Raw genomic sequence first — 21,503 nt, forward strand, 5'->3', positions numbered from 1 at the left:
CATGGATCTAGCTTTTTGTTATTTTCCATTATCATGGAAAAACATATATAAGTATTGATCTTTTAATGATATTTTATATTCTGCACTATAAATATTTATATCTAATTTTAATTTCAAAATAACAATTATATGGGTATTAAAATATGAAAATGATTTAAATTAATAATTTTAAAAGCTAAACTACATGTCAAAATCTCTAATTTTCTTTTAAATCAATCCCTACTATTTATATGTGTTTGTACAAGTAATGGGCTTGAAAGTCTTTCTCATTTTGGTAGCAAAATATTGGGCCCTTCATTGAGCATGGATCCATCCAATGGCATTTTGGGCTTGAAAAATCCAATAAACATAATTGAATCACCTTAATATTTCAATGGTGCAAGAAGGCAATCATTCAATATTTATAGATGTACAAGTATTAATAATTTACCCACCAGTGTTAAATTGCTATTCCTCTAGTCAACTTAGTAATATTGGTCAACTTTATAAATCCATCATGTATTTTTCATGGAAAAATAAATCATAATCCTCAATTTTTACTTTGATCAATTTGACATTTCAATGCATAAAATTCATTTATCAAGTATTTGAATTAGCGAAATCATTCTATTAAATATTCTAACTTATAAAATCAGATTAAACACTTATTTTAAAATTATTGTTTCAAAAAATTTTATATTAATGATATATTTAATCAATATTTTGCATATTAAAATAAAAAAAAAAATCTTAGATATTATTGTTATTAATATTAAGAGGTGCGCGAAGTTACTATATTTGTAATTTTAAGAGCATAATAACTTCTTTCTCAAAATTAAAATGGCACAGTATTTCTTCATGGATTGAATTTTTAATTTTATACTACTGTTTAGATACGTATATTAGTCCCTTGAAGAGAAACGTTTTTTTTGTGCGGAACACAGCAGTTTCTCAAAAATTGACCCTTTTGATGGGGCAGTCATCTTCTTCAGTAATATATGTAATCCCCCACACCCTTAATTGCAAGGGTACCATCTTAGTCTCTTGACTCTTGACCCAAAGGCATACTACAGAAGCCCCACTTAATATGCACTCATTAATTTATGATAAATATATATATTTTTTTAATTTACTAATAACGTGATATCTTGTACAAACATTTACATAAGAATTGCGGATTTTTTTTCTCGAAATGAGGGCCATCCCTTCACCAACCCATAGGGATGGTTTACACGGTTCATAACTACTTCTTTTACTGTAAGACACTTATTTAGTCAACATCTAGATCCAGTTTTACCGAAACTTTTCTGGTTCACTCTAATTATATACGATTAAAGAAAGACCATAATCACCGGGTAATTAAAATAGTATGCTTCATCATAGTCTAACACTTAAAAATACTTCCAACAAAAAAATTACATTAATCGTTGTGGCAATTAATTACCTAGGGCAAGATTAAAATGAAGAAATGAAGAATTAAACCATGAAAATGAGGGTAGGGATAGTGGAGGTGAATGAACCTTTCCCACATCCAAAAATGACTTGAAAAGCTAGGGTGACCCTACAAGACAAGGGCAGGCAAAATCTGATTGTGGGTGCAGCCTAATACGACCAAATCTTGAGTCCTGACAATTCAACCCACGGCAAGAAGGTAGGGGACTCCCTAGTTGACTTTCTCCTAATCATTTTAAGTTCAAACAAAAAACCATTGCAGAAATTGTCTCCATATCTCGTTTTCTGTTTGCATTGCAGCCATAGAATAGAGTGAGAGCATCTTCTTCTTCTTTCAATTCCCTACCCACACAGAAAAAGTCAAAGAGTACTATTTTGCTCTTACCATGGTCGTCTAGCTATATTAATTTGTTCTTACAAGGAAAATAGTCAACCCCAAATAAGACATAGAAATTTATGTGACTATAACATGCCATTGAATTAAATTTGTCAACATACCTAATGGTAAAAATTTAAATTTTTGCAAGCACGCCTAATGGGAGGGAGTACTTTGCCCTTCTTTCGTGGGTTTACCCGGCACAAATCTGGATTAGTCGGGCCGCGAGCTTTGGATACCATTGGTTAAAACCAAAAAATTTAAAATTTTGTTTCAAAATAACTTGTCAATTTTAAAGTTTGTTAATTAACTGATCATTGGTTCTAACCTAATTATAACCAACTATATCTTAACCCAACAATAGTTAATAAAAACTTGCAAAGAAAAATATATTCACTAAAATTTAATGCAGAATAAGAGATATATTGTATAGGCATAGGCATGTGAACTTGCCAGGATTCAAGAACTTATTTCTACTAAGCAAGTATTTTGTTCCTACAACAACAATTAGGAGTTGAATAGGAAAACAATAAACAAAAATTACTAAAAGGGATCTATGTATGAAAGATACATGTCCATATTAGATTACATCAGTCACATGCTGCTATTTGCATGAATGAAACTGAATATTTGTTGAACTGAGCTTGCTATATCTTCTGCTGTGAACCCAGATTCACTTGCTATCTGCACATAATGTATATACTACAATTAGTTATATTTTGACATCTTTAGGTAATTTCTTGCTGACTAAAATTGAGAAAGTCCGTTATATGTACCTTGACATTGAATGAATAAAGAACAGTTTGTTCAATGGTGGTAATGTTGGTATGCAAGATATTAAGCTGTAGATCTTCTAGAGCTGCAATAGTTTTAATGAGTTGACCTGGCCTTCTTCTAGAGAGGATCTTGATCATAGCATCAAATCCTAAAAGCTTTACTTCAACGTCAGCCAGGCAAGACTTGTTCTCTGCAGTTTCCTCATGGAGCCCGGTTTCGAATTCCATAAGTTTCATTTGATCGTTTGAAATAGGCAAATTAGGAGGAAAGAATGGCGATTGAGGTTGTTGAATTGCTGAAGATGAATTATCTCCCATCTGTCTTGAAGCTTCTCCATAAAGTCTTCGCCTTTTTTGAGATTCTAGACATTGAAGGAGTTGCTCTAATTCCCTAACAAACTCAATAGCTCCACCAATAATAGATGCTTGGTCTCCCTGCAAATTGAAAAATTGACACAGTCCAATCTTTTTTAGTATATTTTCAATCTTTATTAGATTATTTCAAGCAAGCTTTTATGGTATATTTCAAGAAAGAACTAGAAGATTGACCAAACGGTTTTAGATCCATTAAAAATCTTGATAAAAAAAATTTCAGTTTCAGATCCAGTACTTCTTGATCATGAATATCTGAATAGAATGAATTAACTAATGGATATCTTTGCTTCACAACAACATCTTTAATTTAACGGAAGCAAAATATAAATTTGATACATACCCTTTGAACATAAGACCCTGGCATAAGAGACCTCAAGACTCTAAGATGCTCATTCATTTGCTTCCTTCTATTTCTTTCTACTGCAATATGAGTCATTCTTTGACTTTCCACTTCCTCGCTAGTCTTGATAGTTCTTGGTCTTTTTCTCTTATTCTTTACTTCTGTTATAGCATTCTTGTTTTGAAGATCTTGATCTCCAACAAACTGAAGTTGCACCGAGGTATTATCCGAAACCCTAGCTTCTTCTTCTTCTCTAATAATCCTTTCTTCTCCTATCCTATTTTCTGCACCATTCACTACCCCTTTGAATCTCTCTTCATTTTCTCCATTTAGCTGAGGAACCATTAGAGACTGGTCCTCTCTCTTATCATTCAGTACTGGAAACTTCAAGAAATAAACTGGATCAATACCAGTTTCTTCTTCTTCAGATATTTTTGTTTGATTTAAAGCCAACTTAGGCCCGAAATCTGCAAATTGCATAACATCTGCAAAACTCAATTTATCTAAAGAAGTTGAACTGCAAAACCCAGCTGATATTTGTTGCTGATGATGATGATTATGAGGATTCCTAAGCATATAATCAATCATTCCATTGGTGTTATCACCGGAAGATTCTCCGATTCGCGATTTAATGAGTTCATGTTCTTGTTCTTGATGGTGATGGTGGTCTAGAGAATAGTCAAGACCAGTAAAAGTTGCCTGCAAGAAGCCAACAAGTTCAGAGCAATACAACATGGTAGCGAAATGATGTATCAATAAAAACATACAAGCAGAAATGAGGATAAGTTTAAAGGTAAAGATACTGTGTAGCTATCTTCTTTATCCATTGCTATATATATAGATGACTTTAATCGAAAACCCTAAAGTTATAGCTCAATTCATGCAAGGGACAAAACCCTAGTTAAATTTCAAGACGGGTCCTCCTCCTGAAAAAAAAAATGACAACCTAGTTAGTTCTAATTTTACAGCGAGTAACCGAACTCAATCCTGGGTAATAAAAATGGCTAAAAAAAAAAAAAAGTTAATCTACCCATAGTTTTGGTCGATAAGTGCAAGATTTAAGACAAAGAAGTTGCATGGAAGTTAGGGGAGATCATAAACCTGATTGGAGAGAGAGAGTATAATAAGACAAAGGATAGAAATGAAGTGGGGTTAGGATATTAGAAGAGAAAAAACTAGCATGGGGTACCACCATGGAAGTTGATTTTACAAGAACTGAATTTTTTGCAGGAGGTGGAGAGATGTGTCTTATATATATATGATTATGATGGGCCAAGCTTGCCTGGAAAGAGCTGGCTTTGACTTTGGAGATAGAGAAAGAGAGGGAGAGGAGCCTCAAGGATTAATGTAGACCTCAAATATTTACCAATATGTATCACTTAGTCACCTCCCATTATTAATGGGTGTCACAGGCAAATAACGCTCTTCACCTTGCTTTTTACCACCTCTTTTCATGACCCTAATTAAAGAGATGAAGGCTGCTGATTTCAACTTTGAAAATTAGACAGCATAATATATATGGGATTTGCATGTGACTGTCTCGTGTGATGCCTCTAATTTATACGATAAGGTAAAGGATATGTGTGTGTGTATATATATATATATATATATAATAATTAATGTCATTCCACTCACAGTGTATGCATGCATATGCATATGTATACACAGAGGAGTTAAATATGGAGTGCTTATTATAGTTGAAGGTGTGTACGGTTTGATTATAGTTTTAAGTTTTTTTTTAAAAAAAAAAACTTAAACTATAAATTACAGCTTGATATATATATATATATTTTTTCAAATACAACCAAATTATTTACAAATAAAAATAACCATAATACTATGCTTAGTTGTTTTATTACAATTTGGAGTTGCATCAAATCAAATAATTGTCTTTGAACAATTAAGCTTCCAAATTTTTCTAAAAAATATTCAATACATATAAAATAGAAATAATGATTAGATGATTTAATGTCCTAAATATCAGAAATAATACAAATTATTTAGGAGGTGAAACAAAACCAAATTACCAAAATTAATTCGATTGGATTCATATTTAAAATTTAGATCAAATGTTATATATATATACCCCAGGTTAATGTCTTAAAATTCGAGACCCCAGTTGCATTAAATAGTAAATACCTTCATTCAGCATTAATTTATAATTAGGTGGTAGTTTTTCCTGCATACTAATTTCCCAGGTAGAATAATGGTATTAGTCAATCTGCCTTTTATTAGTTACTTAAAAGAAACAAGGATATAAATAGAATTGTCACCATATATTAATTTTGCATCACATGCTAATTAGAAAGAAAATTCCACTACAAGACGTAGCAAGGCAAGCAAATTTGAATTTGTAAATCAAGATAAAGAGTCAGTATAATAGAGACGTTCATTCAAAAGAAACATAAATGCATCCATGAGTTTTTATTGCCTACAATTTTGTTAGTCAAAACGAAACAAACATGATCAACCAACCAAATGTAAGAATCCAACACCCAAATATTGACGCTACAACAAGGATCATAAAACAGTGGAAACTCAACAAATGAAAAAGTCCCAGCATCAAGTGCATATTCAGAAAATCACACTAATGATAGTAAATTAAAACGTAAAATGACTACAAAATGAACTTCAAAGTTTCATTCTCATGACATCTACAGAATGTCCTACTATGTGTTGATCATACACATGTCACAATTCATTTAAGTATGTAAAAAAAATTGTTCTACTTGATATCAGAAGAGCTGCAAATAAGAAAATCCCCGACATGCAGGCACACTTTCGCCTTGGTTTGGGCCGTTGCCATGCAAAGATCAAACAAATGATCGTTCAAGCACATTTTGATTCTCTCCTCGGGATGAAAGCACAGTACATCTTGAGTGAAGACCATGTAACAATCGCTATGATCAGAATTACGAGGTGTATTCAAAAGGCTGAGGAGGCTGAGGTTCCTCATCAACAGCCATGGCTGATGCTGAACCTTGCTGTCCTGTAGCTGAACCGGCAGCAGGTGACACATTGGATGAAGGTGCATCTGTAAGAGAAAGCACCTCTGGTTCGGATGGCTGCAAGTCTCTCAGGAGGACAAATCCTGAAGGTGCTAATTTCACTGGTGCATACCTGCTATCTTCCATAAACTTGATAAATTTCTCCTGAGCAGGAACCACTCTGGCTGGGTTGGTCAAAATTTCAAAAGAAGGCTCAGGCTCTGCTTTCTTCTCTGGCTGGTTATCAACCTATTAAAAAAATGTAATCAAGAGTAAGTGACCATATCTGATAACTTAAATCATTCTCCGAACATGTGTTCTAAAGCTTGAGCACCCAGAATGTGCATGAAAAAACATAATTTAGCATTCTTTCTAAAGATCACCGTGAAACAGCAATGCAAAAGTCAAGTAGGAAAAAAATAAAATTGCACCAGAACTAAGAAAGATATTAACCTGCATAGAATCGCCATCCTTCTCGCTAGATGATTTCTCTTTTCCAGCATTTGATGCTGCAGATGAAGACTCTGCCCCACCAGCTGCCTTTTCAGCATGGGCCTTTTGCTCTGCTTCTTTCTTGGCCCTAGCTTTGGCTTTTGCTGATGTTGACAGAACAGCAGTCGGAAGTTTCACAGCAGATGTGGTAGTTGGCACAGTGGTTGGCTTTGGATACTCAAACAGAGAAGGTTTTGCATTTGATATGAATTCGAATTTTGGAACTTTCAAGTCATAGTTCAGCCCAATGAAAGCTGTGGGCGAGAATGATAAGCTTATGAAATAAATCAGAGGATACCAATACCAAAACTGGCTAAAAACAGCTAGGCCAACTACTGCAGTGACTTTATCATGTTTTGTCTTAGAAAGTAATCTTATAGTTACATTCCTTCCACCAGCATCAAGTATCCCAGAAGCAAGGATTGCACCCATCTTGCTCATGGTGTCTTCATGCTTATCAAGAATTATCTTCTCCAATTGTCGCCTAAGATGAAATAGCAAAAAGAACAACATTAGCTTTTCTCAAAATGAACAGGATATAAAATGTGCATTAGATGTTAATAGGCGTTTAAATAAAACAGTGAAGGTGATTGCAATAATGATGGGGTACCTAAATGTTCCAACACGAGAATCACTGGCCTCATTCATCTGCACCATGACCATTGCCATTGCAATAAGGGCACCTTGGCGAACAAAGTCAACAACATCTGATGTCAAAGGTTCAAGCAATGATATAGCTTCACTCAAGCCAGTGCCTGCACAGGAAATGCCTACTGCAAGAGCTGCACCATATCGTACATGTGGGTTGTAGGATTCTGACAGCAAGGAGACAATTCGAGGAGTCTGCAGTCACATGGTATAGTGAGATTTACCACATTTCATAGCACCATAGTGTTCATTGGAGCACATACAACAGAAAAGGCCAAAAGTAAAACAGAGGGAGGTAATATTTGACAAAAATCAGAGAAAGAAAAAACAAATATAAGAGAACAACAACGACAATAGCTTTATCAGGACATTGACCAAAAAGAGGAAATGGAGAAGTCAAGAACAAAACCTGCTCTGGCTCAGAGTACAAGACAAATCCAAGTGCAAGAACAGCAGTCCTCCTGACATCGTCGCTCACATCTGACACAGCAAAGTGCAGCAACTGGCGGATGGCCTTGTTGTTTGCTGTTCCCCTATAAGCCAATGCCAATGCATACATGCCACCATAACGAAGTATTGGATCCTGATCCCTAATCATCTGCTCAATTAGTGTATCTGCTTCTTCTTCTCTTCCATAAACTGTAAGTGCTATACCCAATGCCAATCCTCTGCAAAGGAAAACATTATAAACAAATCAAAGAGCATAACTCAAGGCTCAGCCCCATGTAGAGAATGTGAAACAAAATTTACCTGATGATCTTCTCATGCTGTGTCTCATGAGCATAAGCAAGCATCTCACTTGCTTTTTCACTTGCAGTTCCCACCATAAGCAATCCCATACTGATGCCAGCAGCTTCACCGGCAACAGCACTATCAGTGTACAGAGTACTCTTGATGTCATCATAAATTTCTTCATCAGCAGTTCCTAAAGCTGCCAAACCCAGACCTAGGCATGCACCATGTTGAATGACCTGCGTCAGGTATCCCAATATTAATTCCAGAAACATCAGAGGCCTCTTTGTTCAAAAGAGATCTATAGCAAACTTAGAAAGTAAACACACCTCTACATTAGTGCTACGTAGGCTATCGCGAAGGAATTGTTTGATTCCCTCACCATGGTTTGCATGAATGAGGCCCAAAGCATAAAGAGCACCACCTTCTGAATATGGACTCCCTCCTCCACCTGATCCGCCCTGGGGTAAATAAGGTCTCATTAGTGACCTTCCTTGCTGCAGGTGACCTCTGTGAATAACACCAAGCCCTGCTGTCGCACTAAATTTGGCCCAATTTGTGGCTCTGCTCAACCAATCCTGATAGTTGATATAAGACAAAACAATAAGTAAATAATTAAAAAATATATAATACAAATATAAGAAAGAAATCCACACTTAACTTAAAAATGAGAAAAAGAAATCATTATAAAATTCAGATCCTTCACTCACTAGATTCTCCCTGAGGAAAGTATCAACAGTAGTTCCGGCATGCATAATTGCATTAGCATAAATAGTTGCGCTGTGACAAACACTATTCCTCATCTCAACAGACTGCTTGATTGACTTCAGAATAAGGAGATCCGATCTATTTGCAAATATCAAGCATTAGTTACAATTCCTCTTTCACAGTTCCTCCAGCAAAAGAGAAAACATTTTATAGAAATAAAAGATCACTTCTGAATTTAAACAACTTAAAAATGGTAAAGAAACATCTGTCTCACTTGTTATGACTGTATAGAAATTGTAGAGTCAACTGAATCGATGTCTCTCCGGACAAAATTCCCCTAATTTTTGTCAGCCTCTCAGCATATATTGCTTCATTTGGATCTGTTTCATGTGCAATTGCAGTTGAAGCTGAGGTCCCTTCTGTCATTTGAATATCCTCTGGAGCAGTAGAATTTTCATTTTGTGCAGGCTCTGCCTGCACTGTCCCTGAAGATTGAGCCTTTGGAACTGAAAGGCGGTCTCTGACATTTAATAGAAAAGCCTGGTGCTCATTTTCCACAAGATCAAAGGCTATTTGAAATGCAAGCAAAACATCATCAGTGTTTGAAGAACGCAGAAGCTTTTCCAGTATGCTTGCAACACCTTCAGGTTCATCCAAGAACATGAGACATTGACAAATGCTCAAATAATCAGGAGAAGGCAGATTTTGATACACGTTAACAAGAAGACGAAGCACCTGTAGATATTTTTTTAAAAAAAAAAAAAAAAAGATGATCAGCCTGTGTCACTGATATCTTTTAATGGACATTAAAGCATCCCGTGATTTGGTCCATGGAACATGGAATGAAGAAATTGTCACTAAAATGAACCCAAGTACAATTGCCGCAGTGCACTCGCCATAACTTAAATATCAATCATAGATCTTTTAGCTCCCTTACCTCGCGCCGATATTCTCTACGATTAACAAAAGCATGAGACACATTGATGCAATATGACAAAGTTCCATGAACATTATCACTCCTTGTTATTGCTTCCTCAAGTTTGTCCAATCTTCTACATTCAATTGCAATTCCCATGGCTTGTTGGTATTTTCCATCCATGATACACCTAAATGAAGGAATTGTAAGAAACTAAGAACTATAAAGATATATCATATTACAGAAGATGGTGTTTGCATACTTATCCAACATTCTCTCCACAATTGCCTCTAGCCTAGGGTCCACATTTGCTGCTTCAGCATTTGACTCCGTTAACTTTGACTTTAGACTGGCATACTCATCTATAGCCTTAGCTGAGGACATGAAAAGAGACAATGTCAAGTAAGCAAACCACAAAAACATCATCAAACTTGCATGTATCAACAATAATTCTTAAATCACCAAAGTTAATGCAATCTAAATCTAAATTTTAAAACAAAACCAAATGATCATAGTTATCCATTAAACTAATAGATTCCCATCCCCCAACAGATAATTGTGTCCCAACAAATTTTAATGTCTTGGGTGACGTCACAAGTTTCCATGATCATACATGCAGATAGATGAGCATACGTACCAAGAAGAGTATGAACATAATCAGAATCCTCAGAAACGTCAAAAAGAGAACCAGCTCCAAGGGCATATGATAACGAATCATTTAGATCACCCAAAAAACAGAAAACCTGAGGGAAGAAACAGCAAAATTCACTTAAACAAAGTAAAAGTCTCAAAAATCAAATATTTAAGACGTGACAAGCCAAGGTGTCTTACTTCCTATACTTCTTTTCTTGCATTTAAGTTCAAAAAATTAAGAAAAAAAATCATTAAAAGATATTAAGTGAATGAGGCTTGTGAAAACATTTAAATCTAAGGAAAATGTTCCAAAAGACAGCCCCCATAGACGAGTCCCAGCTACATCTAATTCTTAATGATACACCAAAAGAGAAAAAAAAAAAAAAAAACAAAAACAAAAAGGTTGTAAAATAATTAAAAGGTGAAAGGCATAGCCCCCAAAAAGGAACATCTTTAGGGACACAACTTCCAAATACTAGGTTAACCAACCTCATTGCACATATTGATATCTCATTCTAATACACAAAGGCCTGTGCAAGTAATGGCTTGTTTACCTATGCAAGAAAACAAGAAGATTATTTGGATAAAAGCAAGGGGACTTTTAAACGTTCTTCTAATTGTCTGATTGAATACTAGGAAACGAATAGAAAGGCATGAATTTTGAAAAGCCATAGTCGCTATACTTCTGGACAGTTTAAGTAGTCCATTTATTTTATCTGCATCTTCTGTCCATGAGAGGATGGAGTGGGGAGAAAGGAAGGAGAGGAGTAATAACTTAAGTAAATTACCTTGGAAACAACCAGCGCAGCAAGCTGTCTCTGATCAAACTCCTCATCTTCATATAAACTCTCTCTGCACAAGAGAGCAATGAGAATTCATATCAAAAGGCATATTAAATAATACACTCCAAACAACCATAATGTTCTCAAAATCAAAACTGAAGGAAGTCCTGGAAATAATGCCATCTACACTCACTAGAATATAGATTCAAGTACACTGATAAAGGCAAAGAAAACAAATAATCTATTACAGCCCTATTGAAAAAACAACAATTCAAGTGGAAAAGAGAAAAAATCTATTTAATTGTGCACAACACAATCACTTGAACTATAACTACAGATTTCTTCAGGACGTTATCATTTAATTCTGTAATATTATATCAATTTACCTGTTCCAATTAAAGTTTAAACAGAATATGTCCATCCCTCTAAGCAATTTATGTATTCACACTCTCGTCCTGGATGCAATAATACTGAATTGAGTTCTATAAGGTTATCAGTCAGCATAAGGTCTTCATACTAGCTAGCTGATATATCAAGTATCAACGCAAAACACAAGTTATAGATTGACATAACTTTGATAAATAAATTTTCCGCACTCTCCATTGCATACCAAAGCGCCCAGTAATACATTTATTGTAGGTTGCTATAAAAACACCAAAACCCAGATTTCTATGCCCAATGGAAGAGTCCCATCCCCAAAACTGTATAAAAATAAGGCCTTTAAAACTCAAAAAACTATCTGGACACAATGTACCAAGGCAAAAGAAGCAAACATTTTAATCTCGGGACCTAAAGGGAAAGAAAATTCAATCAGACAGTGGAATTCAAACGAATCAAATTTTCAAACTTGAAACCAACCTAAAAACCCATTACGTATACTGCATAACAATTCAATTAGACCAATTTTACTGGGAAACAATCAATTTTCTCGCCTTCTACCCTATTTACCCACTTTCTAAGTAAAGAATCATATCAAAACCCTAGACCTAAAAATTAGCTAAAATCAATTAAAATATAGAGAGGATAAAGAGAGTTACATCAAAGGCACACTGGTGGAGATCTCAGGCCAGCACTGATCCACATATTTGTTGAGCAAAAATAAAGCATGTTGCTTCAGTTGCGGCTGCGCCTCGTGAAGCATCGCCAGCAAGGCAGGGGCGATGCTCACCATACTCGCCGGAGCGTTACTCACTATAGTTGCCGCCATTGATTTGGCAGAAACCAACACAGGTTATATTTGCTTTGAAAGAAATCTAAGCAGAAAATGAAGGAGAGAGGAGTGTTTATGGAGGAAGAGAAGGGAAAGAGAGACACAGACAGAAAAGGGTATTTTAGATTTTTTTTTCGTTTTATGCAGTAGGCGTTTTTTAAATTTACTAAACTTATTGTACAAGTCAAAAAAAATTCCTATTCCTTGTAGGTCAATCAGAAAATAAAATTCTTTTTATTTCAAAAATAAATTGCTAATACAATTAATTTATACAATTTTTGCTTTAACTTCTTATAATTTTTTAATTTTTCCCTCACATAAATATGAATAGGTGGTCAAATTATTTCTTTTATTATCTATATTTTAAGGGGACTTAAATTAATATTTAAAAAAAAAATATTAAAGAATAACAATAAGAATAATTTATTAATAGTTTATTTAATTTGATTATATCAACAATAACAATATTTTGATCTTATTATTTTGAATTTTCTTGATTAATTATTATTTTAAATTGTAAAACCTTAATTGATATCGATATATCATGGCACTGTGAATAAGTATCATAGAGAATAAGCCTCTAATGAATTAAAATATATATATATATATATATATATATATATATATATATATATATATATATTTTGTAGAGAATCATTCAAATGTTATTTACAGATATAAGTAAAAAAAAAAAATGCTAAACATTGATACTTTGCCTTTAAATTTTATATTTTGTTATTTTCAAATAATTAAATACTAAATTATGTATTGAATGTCCTGATTTAAGCAATTACATTTTGTATTATGGCCAAGTTTTACTCATAGTATATATTTAGTTTGTTTGTTTGCCTTAATTTATTAAAGCAAAATCATTTTTTATTAAAATCATATTGATTATCTAATAATTTACACTTTATATTTTGTTGAAAAATTTTAAATTTCTAACTAGGGCATGACCAAACTGACGGTGATTTGCAATTAAGAATCATCTTTTTCTTTCTTTTTTTTTTTTTTAAGAGATGGGGCTTAATTATTTATTTAAAAGAGTTTAAAGACAAAATATTCACATTCAATGTATCTTTTCGTTTTTAAGAATATTTTTGCCCCTTTAATGGATATTTGTTTGTTTGTTAAAAACTAGAACTTTGGCCTTCTAATTTCATTTAGATGATCTAATCCATGCATTGAAATGGATATGACTCGAATTATATATATATATATATTTTTTTTTTACATTGAGATGGATGTTTAAGTTTTATATATGTTTATTGTCAAACTATAACTGCGAATTTTTTATTATTATTATTATTAGAAAGAAATACAAAAGAGACAAGATTAGAATAAAAAAAAAATACAACGTGCTTTCAAGTTATTAAAACAATAAAACTGTTAAGTTAAATTACATGGCAACATGAACATCAGTACATGAGTTTCCAGTTCTCGGTTCTTGCACGCTCTTTAACCAACTCACCACTTTCAATATGGATATTTCAGGGCATCAAAAGAGCGGGACGTCCATAATGGCCCGCAAGAAACCCATTAGTAGGATTGAAGAATTACAGGAGGACAGGACACAATCCCCATCCATAGCAAATAATGGAACCTACAGAACAAACTAATACAAACCAAGTCCAATACATGGAACATAATTAGAGAATTGAAAGTTAAGATTTGGATGTCCAATGACAACTCTAAGCATCATATGCCTCAAAACCCAAACTAAAAACATTTAGATAAACAGTGAATCAGATCATAAAAGTGCAAAAGATCAGTACCTGCTTCAAGGATACAACAATGGCTAGCTCCATAGTTGTGATCTAAACTAACGCAAGGCGATGGGCAGTGCTCTAAACTGAATAGGAATATAAAATTGTACAGATTGCTAGCATAAACACATACATGGGCAGTGAAGCCCATGTCATGATCAACAGTTAAGCAGCCTTACCAACGTCTGTGTGGCACAATACCAAATCCCATTCGAAACCTTCGGATACAAAACGCAAGGCACGTGTATCAACTAAAAGTGATCAAGCCTAAAATATCAAACAGATGGAGTTAAATTGAGATGAACAAAAACAAGGCCCTCATCGAAATTACAAGTATTCATCTCTGGAGAGAAATCCGCCTTGCCTGTTAACTTAAGGTGATGCTCGTTGATTCCTCCAATGTCAGCTTCAGTTGTGAGCACCCACATATCACACATGCATTCGCACAAGGGATGTGATTGTAGAAACACGAAATATACAAAAAGAATCCGCTGTTACGAAAATTATTAGACACATTCAAAACTCTGAGGCCAAAAAGATGGACACAGAAACAAGTTTGAGCCAACAGTAAATTAGACTTACTGATTGAAAACATCAAGACCTTTATGTTCACGTTTGCATCCACATTTCCCTGCCCCTCGTAGGTAGTGCTACCGAATCCTTCTTGTTACCTTTAATTAGAAAGGCCAACGAACAAAGATCAACTAAATTTAATCAAAATGATCTGTGAAACAAATGAAGTGACGAGTGAGCTAAACTTGAAATCAATTAACAAAACAGCTATTGAAATTACATGAATTCAGGTCTTGAAGGACATTCGCCATACTAGCTGCTAGCACCATTTGCAACTTCGTTAAACCTTCAATTTCAATTTCAGTTGTGAGAACCCACATAGCACACATTCATTCACACAAGGAAAATGATAACAGAAACCCGAAATACACGAGAGCAAATGCTGTTATGAAATTAATCAATCAAAACCCTGAAGTCAAACACATGGACAGTGAAACCAGTTGTTTAACCATTAATCAAAACCCTAACCCTAAAAGTAAAAGAGATTGCTAAAACAAATGCACACATGAATGAAGAATAAAGCTTGGCTCATAAATCATAGTGAACAGTAATAAAATTAGTCTTCGGAGGATCTATATTCGATTTATAGGTAAGTTGAAGCTGCTGCCACCAACTCCGCTTTGCACCCTTCAATTAGAAAGCCAAAGCTCATTAATCAGCAAAAATGGCAAATAAATGGATTCACAAGTGAATTAAAAAAAAAAAATGTAATTAAGAAAAACAGAGCCTAGTTCACGTTACCTGGAGATAGAGTCAGGTTCCGGGCATCTTCCCTCGTTTTTCCGGTAGCTCCCCGTATTTCTGCCTCTGTCTCTGCCATAGCCAGCTCCTACCATCCTTCAATATCAGCAATCCTCCTTCAATATCAGCAAGCGTTGAGAACTTTTTATGCGCATCGATTTACATCGACAGTTACCTCTGCCATAATGGGTGGGCTATCTAATAAGATCCACTATAGAAGCCCGAATCCATTTGCAAATCCACTTTTGTTATCCAAATCCATTAGCAACCCGATTCCAATTGCCTGTTTAATAGCCAAAATCAATTTAACACTATTTTTTTTTTTTCATTTTTTATTTTAAAATAAAAAATAAAAAATTGTAAAATTTTATTTTGACTTAATATTAAATAGTATTACTTATAATTAGAATAGAAAATAATAATTATTTAAAAAAAAGTAAGTAAATGGGTAATCAGCATATAATGGATAGTAAAAATATCATCCCGAACTCCTTTATCAATTATATATTAAGGGATGCCATCATTTTAGAAGTTGCATTTATAATTTTTGGACAAATGAAAGGCCTCAGATATAATCAATGCACAAAAAAGTTTTTGTAGGACCACTTGTACCAAATTTCAAAAATACATGTTTGTACGCATCTCAGCAATTGAATTCTGCCATTCTCTCTAAAGTTAATTAGCATTTTTATAATCCACTTTAGTTATAAAATCATTCATTATCTTCAAAATGGAAACAAAAGAGATTGACGAGCATAAATTATTATTTTCATTGCATTAGTTTGACAAAAGGGTGTTGTAGTAGATGAAGGAAAAGACAATATTAGACTAATACTACATTGAATGCTTGTAAGGAAATGACTGCAGGTGCTTTTATTTGTTACAGTTTAACAGTTAATAAACAAATAGCCAAAGCTCATAGAAACAGAAATATCCCAAGTTCATAAATAAAATGGGGGACTCATCCTTTATGCGTATGAAGACAAATTTACCGTACCATAATAATCAAATGTTTGATTTTTAACTAATGCAATGTAGTGAAATGTAAAATTTTTTTTTTTTTTTCTCAATAATCAAAGCAATACCCAAGTGTGCAAGGTCGTACCTTGTTGAGGTCTATAATTGGCAAACAAGGAATTAATTAATGAGCATTGAATATTGATAGCAAGTACTAATTCCAAGATTTGACAAAAAAGAAAAAAGAAGAAAAGCTTCATAACTTCATTGGAAATTGAAGATTCTCTATAAAAGTTTCAACCAATGCACATTAGACAACACCCACCTCCACTAAACCATTATAATATCTTAATCACTATCATTACTCGCTTGACAAGATTTGTCTAAGCTTAAATGAAAAAAGCCATGACTATAACCATTAAAAGATTCACCAATTTCAACTAATAGATCAATCTTTTTCTACCCTTGAATGGAAAAATAATTTTCTAAATTTTGTTTCTTCATGTACTATTTCCGACTCTGTTTATGCAAAATTCAAAGATCTGGTAACGTTCAATTCTGTCTCTACCTAAAAAGCCCTAAAAGACAAGAAAATTCACAGTTGAACTTTGTTTTGCCAGCCAATTCTGAAATGAATAAAAACCCTTCTTCAAAATTTCCCATTTGAGGACCCATAGCTTCCCAATCTGACTATACAAAACAAATCCTTTAATTTCTTGTTCTTTCCTGTCCCTCCTATTAACAGCACAACCTGGAATTTCAGTTATTTAAGAACTCCATATAAGCCTTCTTCAACCTGCATAAATTTGTAATTACGGAGCATAAAAGCAAGTTGCAGAGAAGAAATTGCAATGTGAGCAATAATATTAGGGATGGAAATAATTATTTGGAACAACAAAACAAACAAAAGGAAATGCAAGCTACCCTACCACAACTACCACCGTCCACCAACCATTCTTACATTAAAGGTTAAAATAGCTAGTCTGTTATGACCAATTTTTGATAAAGACCGGTTATGGGCAGAATCATCTAAGTATTAAAAAAGATTAAAAAAAAAAAAGTCTCACGCTGAGAGAAATAAAAAGATACCAAAAATTAACAGTACAAAAAAGTTGGCAGATGATAGTAGAAAAGACAAAATATGAAGAGGGGGAAATGGGTCATCTTATTTATTCCAAAGAGGCTTTCAAAAGAGTTCCATCAGTACAAGTATAGACAAAGAAGGGGAGGAAAATACAGTACAAAAAGGAAATCTAGAAAATTTCTGTACCAGATAGACTGACCTAACTGACTGAAGCCTAACCCTAAGACCATCTTTCCCTTCCCCTCTCAGATGATCTGTTAGACAAAGGACTTTTGATTTGTATTTGTTGTGTAACTCTAACCCCTGTTATGTTACAGACCATTAGTCTACACAATTTTTCATAATCCTACTTCTTTCTTTACAGGTAAAAAAGAAAGGGTGCTGGGGTGATGGAAAATGGAAATAAAACCATCACCATTAGAACTAAAACTAATTCCTGCTATTTCAAAAATAATCCTAAGCTCAAGATCAACCGAGAATTTGCAGGAAAAGAAGTTCTGATGGAACATTAACGTCTTCTAAGGATCCAGTTTCTCCCATTCATAACGCCCAGGGAGTGGCTTGTCATTAACAGGGTCAAAGTTATACCTGTCCGAAAAAGAAAAAAACACAATGCTATTAGCTGATGATCGGCAAGTTTGCAGATGGAGAATATCAGCTAAGATAATTCAAAAATTAAAAGCAAAATATGGCAATCATAATGAACTGAAGTTGAAGGAATAGATTTACTTCTCAATAAATTGTCTCTGCTGCTCTTCTTCAGCTCTGGCAAAGAACTCATCCATTTCCAGCGATGTCGGGATATGTCTATGTGCAGAGTTCTGTATTCTCCTGTGAGTTTCAGTTGAGCTGGTTGGTCTAGTAGTCGAACCAGGGGTTCTTATGGTTTCTGGGTCCCTTATCAAACTGCAAGGAGTGGATTCCCTAGTGCTCCTGCCACAAAGACGATAATCATGATGCATGACCACACACAAGGTAACCCACATCAAATAATCTGACAAACAATATCATATATATCAATGATACAAATCTCACAGCACACAACTGAATTTTGCAGTAAGGACAATAAATACCAAGCTCAGGCAAAATAACCAAGCGAAAAAAAGATAATAACTAGTGAACAGTATCTAAAAGTCAAAACTTAATTTTAAAAGCTCATTAAGAACATCTACAACCATTTTTTATTATTCCTTCAACAGCATCCATCATGCAGGATCCATATGTATTTCAGCAAAAGAAATCTAATAATCACAATTAAAATTGCCCCAACTTTTTTTTTTTTTTTAAAAAAGGGGGTTACAATTCTATTTGTTACAAAAAGCAGCAAGATTTTTTTTTTGTTTGCTTCAACTACAGTAACAGCAGGGGTAAAGCCTTTATTTTCAATATCAAATAAAAAATTTCCTTTCACTTTGATATGAACCAAGCAAAACTTTTTCCATTCTTTTCAAATTTTTTTAAATAATACACACAGACAACTATTACAAATAAAATTACTTTAGGAAATCAGTTTCCATAGCTCAGCAGGTAAAATGAGCTGTATAACTCATTGCAAAGAGCTTTCCTCAAATCATGCAATGTCCAAATAGAGATAAAAGTAAAGTCAATTATGCTTTAAGTATATTATATTCAAATAGACACCACCAAGTGCAATGCCATTAGCATTAAAAAACTTGCAAAGGCATCCACCAAAAGAAAACCTTGATTTCTTATCATTAAACAATGAAGTTGTATTCATGACAGAGAACCTAAAGGTTATAGTATCATTTTAGCACCTGAAAACTGGAATTATACTATAAATGTCAACCAAATTAATGGAATAAGCAATTTAATCAGAAACGTAAGCAGCCATATTTCCAAAAAGAGATTGCAATGATACTTCAATATTTTCCAAACAGGGGAAAAGCAACAACTAGATCAAAAAATAAGCCACAGAAGCAAAACAAAAAATTAATTCCAACATTTCCAAACACAAAAGCGTTACAGAAGGAAACAATACTACAATTCACTTGCCCTGCAAAACAATTTAAAACATCAGAACTTCGAAAAAAACAACAGCAAAAACAAGAGGAGAAAAGGCAAAGAGAGGGAAAAAAAAAACAGAAATTACAAAACCAGTATACAACCAAGGGGAATCATTTCCCCCCTTTCTCACCAAAAGACCAAAGAAAACCAGTTTTTGGAAAGCAAAATAAACCCAAAATATCACAAAGGATTGATTAGGCCATAAATTCCCTTAATCAAATAGCACACAGCAGGGAGATGTTTCTAAGCACTCTTAAAAAAATGGAAAAATAAAAAAAGAAACGTAGGATGAGGGATGTCGGCTACAGACCCTTAAGGTCTAAAAATCTAAACGAATAAAATCAAATCCACAAGCAGGGGGAATTTTGGGTAAAACAGAAATAGGATACACCAACACTAATGGTTCAGAAATTTTCAATTCAATATATTTTTCCAGGAAAAGAAAAGGATAATCCACACAAAGAAAATCACAAAAGGTTGCGTGAATTTATGTATAAGAAGAGAAAAAAAAATTAAGAAGATGAATGGAACAATTCAGAATTGATGAGATTTTTACAAGAATAAAAAGTTAAAAAAAACTTCAAAAAGCAATCCTTAAAACTATTGCGAGAAACCCTAAAACCCCCACCCTACGATAATCAAGTTGATAAAATCAAAATCTGCCTCCCTTTTCCTTCTCTTTCTCTCCTGTTTCTAAGCAAACAAACAAGCTAATCACGAAACCCCTTAAGAAAACACTAAAAAATATTGCAAGCCAAAACCCAAAAATACCGAAACTATAATTACACCCTCAATTTACCGACAACAAAAGGCTAACAAGACCCAAAAGGAGAGAATAAAAGAAAACCTCAATCTTCCTTTTCCCACCAGGGAAACAGAAACAGAGAGAAAATCAAAACCCTAAAATAAAGTCCCAGAAGAAGACCCAGACTAAGTAAAAGGATTACTAAAAGAACACCCACCTCTCTCTACCTTCAATGTCCAAAACATTTTCCCCAAACGAAGCCTCAATGCCCAAATCCTTACTCTCATTAATATCATTATTGTTGTTGTTTTCTTCGCAATCGCTTTTCTTCTCTTGAACCTCTTCCTTATTTTCTCCACTCACTTCATTCTTCTGACCCGACCCGTCAGTTCCAGAAACCGTTGAGCCAACCCGCACTCCGGAATTGGGGTTAGGGTTTTGCGCCTCTTTATTTTGGCTTTGCTTTTGCCGCTTGGAATCATTTACAAGAGTCGGCGGCTTAACGAGGCGGCGACTACGTAGCTGGAGGTACCCAGCGGAGCCCGGAGACGACGGAGCGGAAGAAGCAGGTTGTGGTTGAGGAGGAGAAGCGGGCAATCTGGCTTGGCGTTGAAGAGCTAGGGTTTTGGCGCGGGTACGGACGCCAAGAGAGAGGTCCATAACGGCAACCTCGCCTGTCGTTTTTGCCTTCCTCATGTATTTGCCCATTTATCTCTCATGGACAGTCTTAGAGAGAGAAAATCGGGAGGTTGTTTTTGCAGTTGGGAAGGAGAGAGGATTTGAAAGAAGGAAGAAATGAGACGAGACGCTGTATTTATTCTTGTACTTGTGAGTGAAGAGGAGAAAGTTTACGCTGTGGGCCCTCAGGGTGTTATACTAAATCGACAGTTCTTCAATTTATCGTGAGAATTTTATATTTCTTTCATCTCATCTCTCGCCATTTTTTTAATAGTAATAATTTTTATTTATGTATGGATAATTTCGTGAGCTATAATAATAAATTTAAGATATGCAACTTTATGTTGGTAATATTTTTTTTATGGGACAACATTGTATTTGCCCTATGCTAGATTTTTTTTGTAATTATATTGCTTTAGATGGATTGATTTTCTTGAGAAAATTCTATCAAAAGCATCTTTAGTAATTATTGTTAGCTTATTTTTTTATAATTCTCGATTTTTTATCATATTAAAATTAAAATGTCGT

At 34.2% G+C, this 21,503-nt stretch overlaps 3 protein-coding genes and 1 long non-coding RNA gene across 9 annotated transcripts; all 4 read right to left on the reverse strand.

Annotated features, from left to right (window-relative positions):
* Positions 1–2,251: 2,251 nt before the first annotated feature.
* Positions 2,252–4,532, reverse strand: FMA (basic helix-loop-helix (bHLH) DNA-binding superfamily protein). 5 transcript variants are annotated; one of them, XM_020678964.3, is made up of 5 exons: positions 4,329–4,532; positions 4,066–4,224; positions 3,299–3,997; positions 2,584–3,018; positions 2,252–2,491 (listed from the first exon to the last, which is right to left on the reverse strand). In XM_020678964.3, exons 2-5 carry the CDS (start codon positions 4,123–4,125, stop codon positions 2,402–2,404), a joined length of 1,284 nt encoding a protein of 427 aa, XP_020534623.1. In that variant the 5' UTR covers positions 4,126–4,224; positions 4,329–4,532; the 3' UTR covers positions 2,252–2,401. The 5 variants fall into 5 exon arrangements, with proteins under 5 accessions (XP_020534623.1, XP_020534625.1, XP_089579888.1 ...); XM_020678966.3 differs by having other exon boundaries at positions 4,102–4,224; positions 4,329–4,531; XM_089723762.1 differs by having other exon boundaries at positions 4,102–4,224; positions 4,400–4,520.
* A 1,339-nt stretch (positions 4,533–5,871) lies between these two features.
* LOC105633187 (26S proteasome non-ATPase regulatory subunit 1 homolog A) lies at positions 5,872–12,535 on the reverse strand. Its single transcript, XM_012215767.4, has 13 exons — positions 12,234–12,535; positions 11,203–11,266; positions 10,419–10,524; positions 10,044–10,155; positions 9,803–9,971; positions 9,140–9,600; positions 8,868–9,003; positions 8,487–8,735; positions 8,176–8,396; positions 7,835–8,093; positions 7,388–7,620; positions 6,739–7,261; positions 5,872–6,534 (listed from the first exon to the last, which is right to left on the reverse strand). The coding sequence occupies exons 1-13, from the start codon at positions 12,401–12,403 to the stop codon at positions 6,211–6,213; spliced, it is 3,027 nt and encodes a 1,008-aa protein (XP_012071157.1). The 5' UTR covers positions 12,404–12,535; the 3' UTR covers positions 5,872–6,210.
* Positions 12,536–13,725: 1,190 nt separating this feature from the next.
* On the reverse strand, positions 13,726–15,680 carry LOC105633188 (uncharacterized). 2 transcript variants are annotated; one of them, XR_016321604.1, is made up of 6 exons: positions 15,487–15,680; positions 14,966–15,372; positions 14,755–14,843; positions 14,537–14,663; positions 14,182–14,439; positions 13,726–14,021 (listed from the first exon to the last, which is right to left on the reverse strand). It is a non-coding gene; the product is annotated as an uncharacterized LOC105633188 (long non-coding RNA). The 2 variants fall into 2 exon arrangements; XR_016321603.1 differs by having other exon boundaries at positions 13,726–14,439; positions 15,487–15,677.
* Positions 15,681–17,585: 1,905 nt separating this feature from the next.
* LOC105633189 (cyclin-dependent kinase inhibitor 5) lies at positions 17,586–21,090 on the reverse strand. The gene is made up of 3 exons (XM_012215768.4): positions 20,515–21,090; positions 18,257–18,460; positions 17,586–18,115 (listed from the first exon to the last, which is right to left on the reverse strand). Exons 1-3 carry the CDS (start codon positions 21,003–21,005, stop codon positions 18,046–18,048), a joined length of 765 nt encoding a protein of 254 aa, XP_012071158.1. The 5' UTR covers positions 21,006–21,090; the 3' UTR covers positions 17,586–18,045.
* Positions 21,091–21,503: the final 413 nt, after the last annotated feature.

This window comes from Jatropha curcas, chromosome 7 (genome assembly GCF_041381405.1).
Source record: "Jatropha curcas cultivar XTBG-Jc1 chromosome 7, XTBG_Jcur_1.0, whole genome shotgun sequence".
Classification (NCBI taxonomy): domain Eukaryota; kingdom Viridiplantae; phylum Streptophyta; class Magnoliopsida; order Malpighiales; family Euphorbiaceae; genus Jatropha; species Jatropha curcas.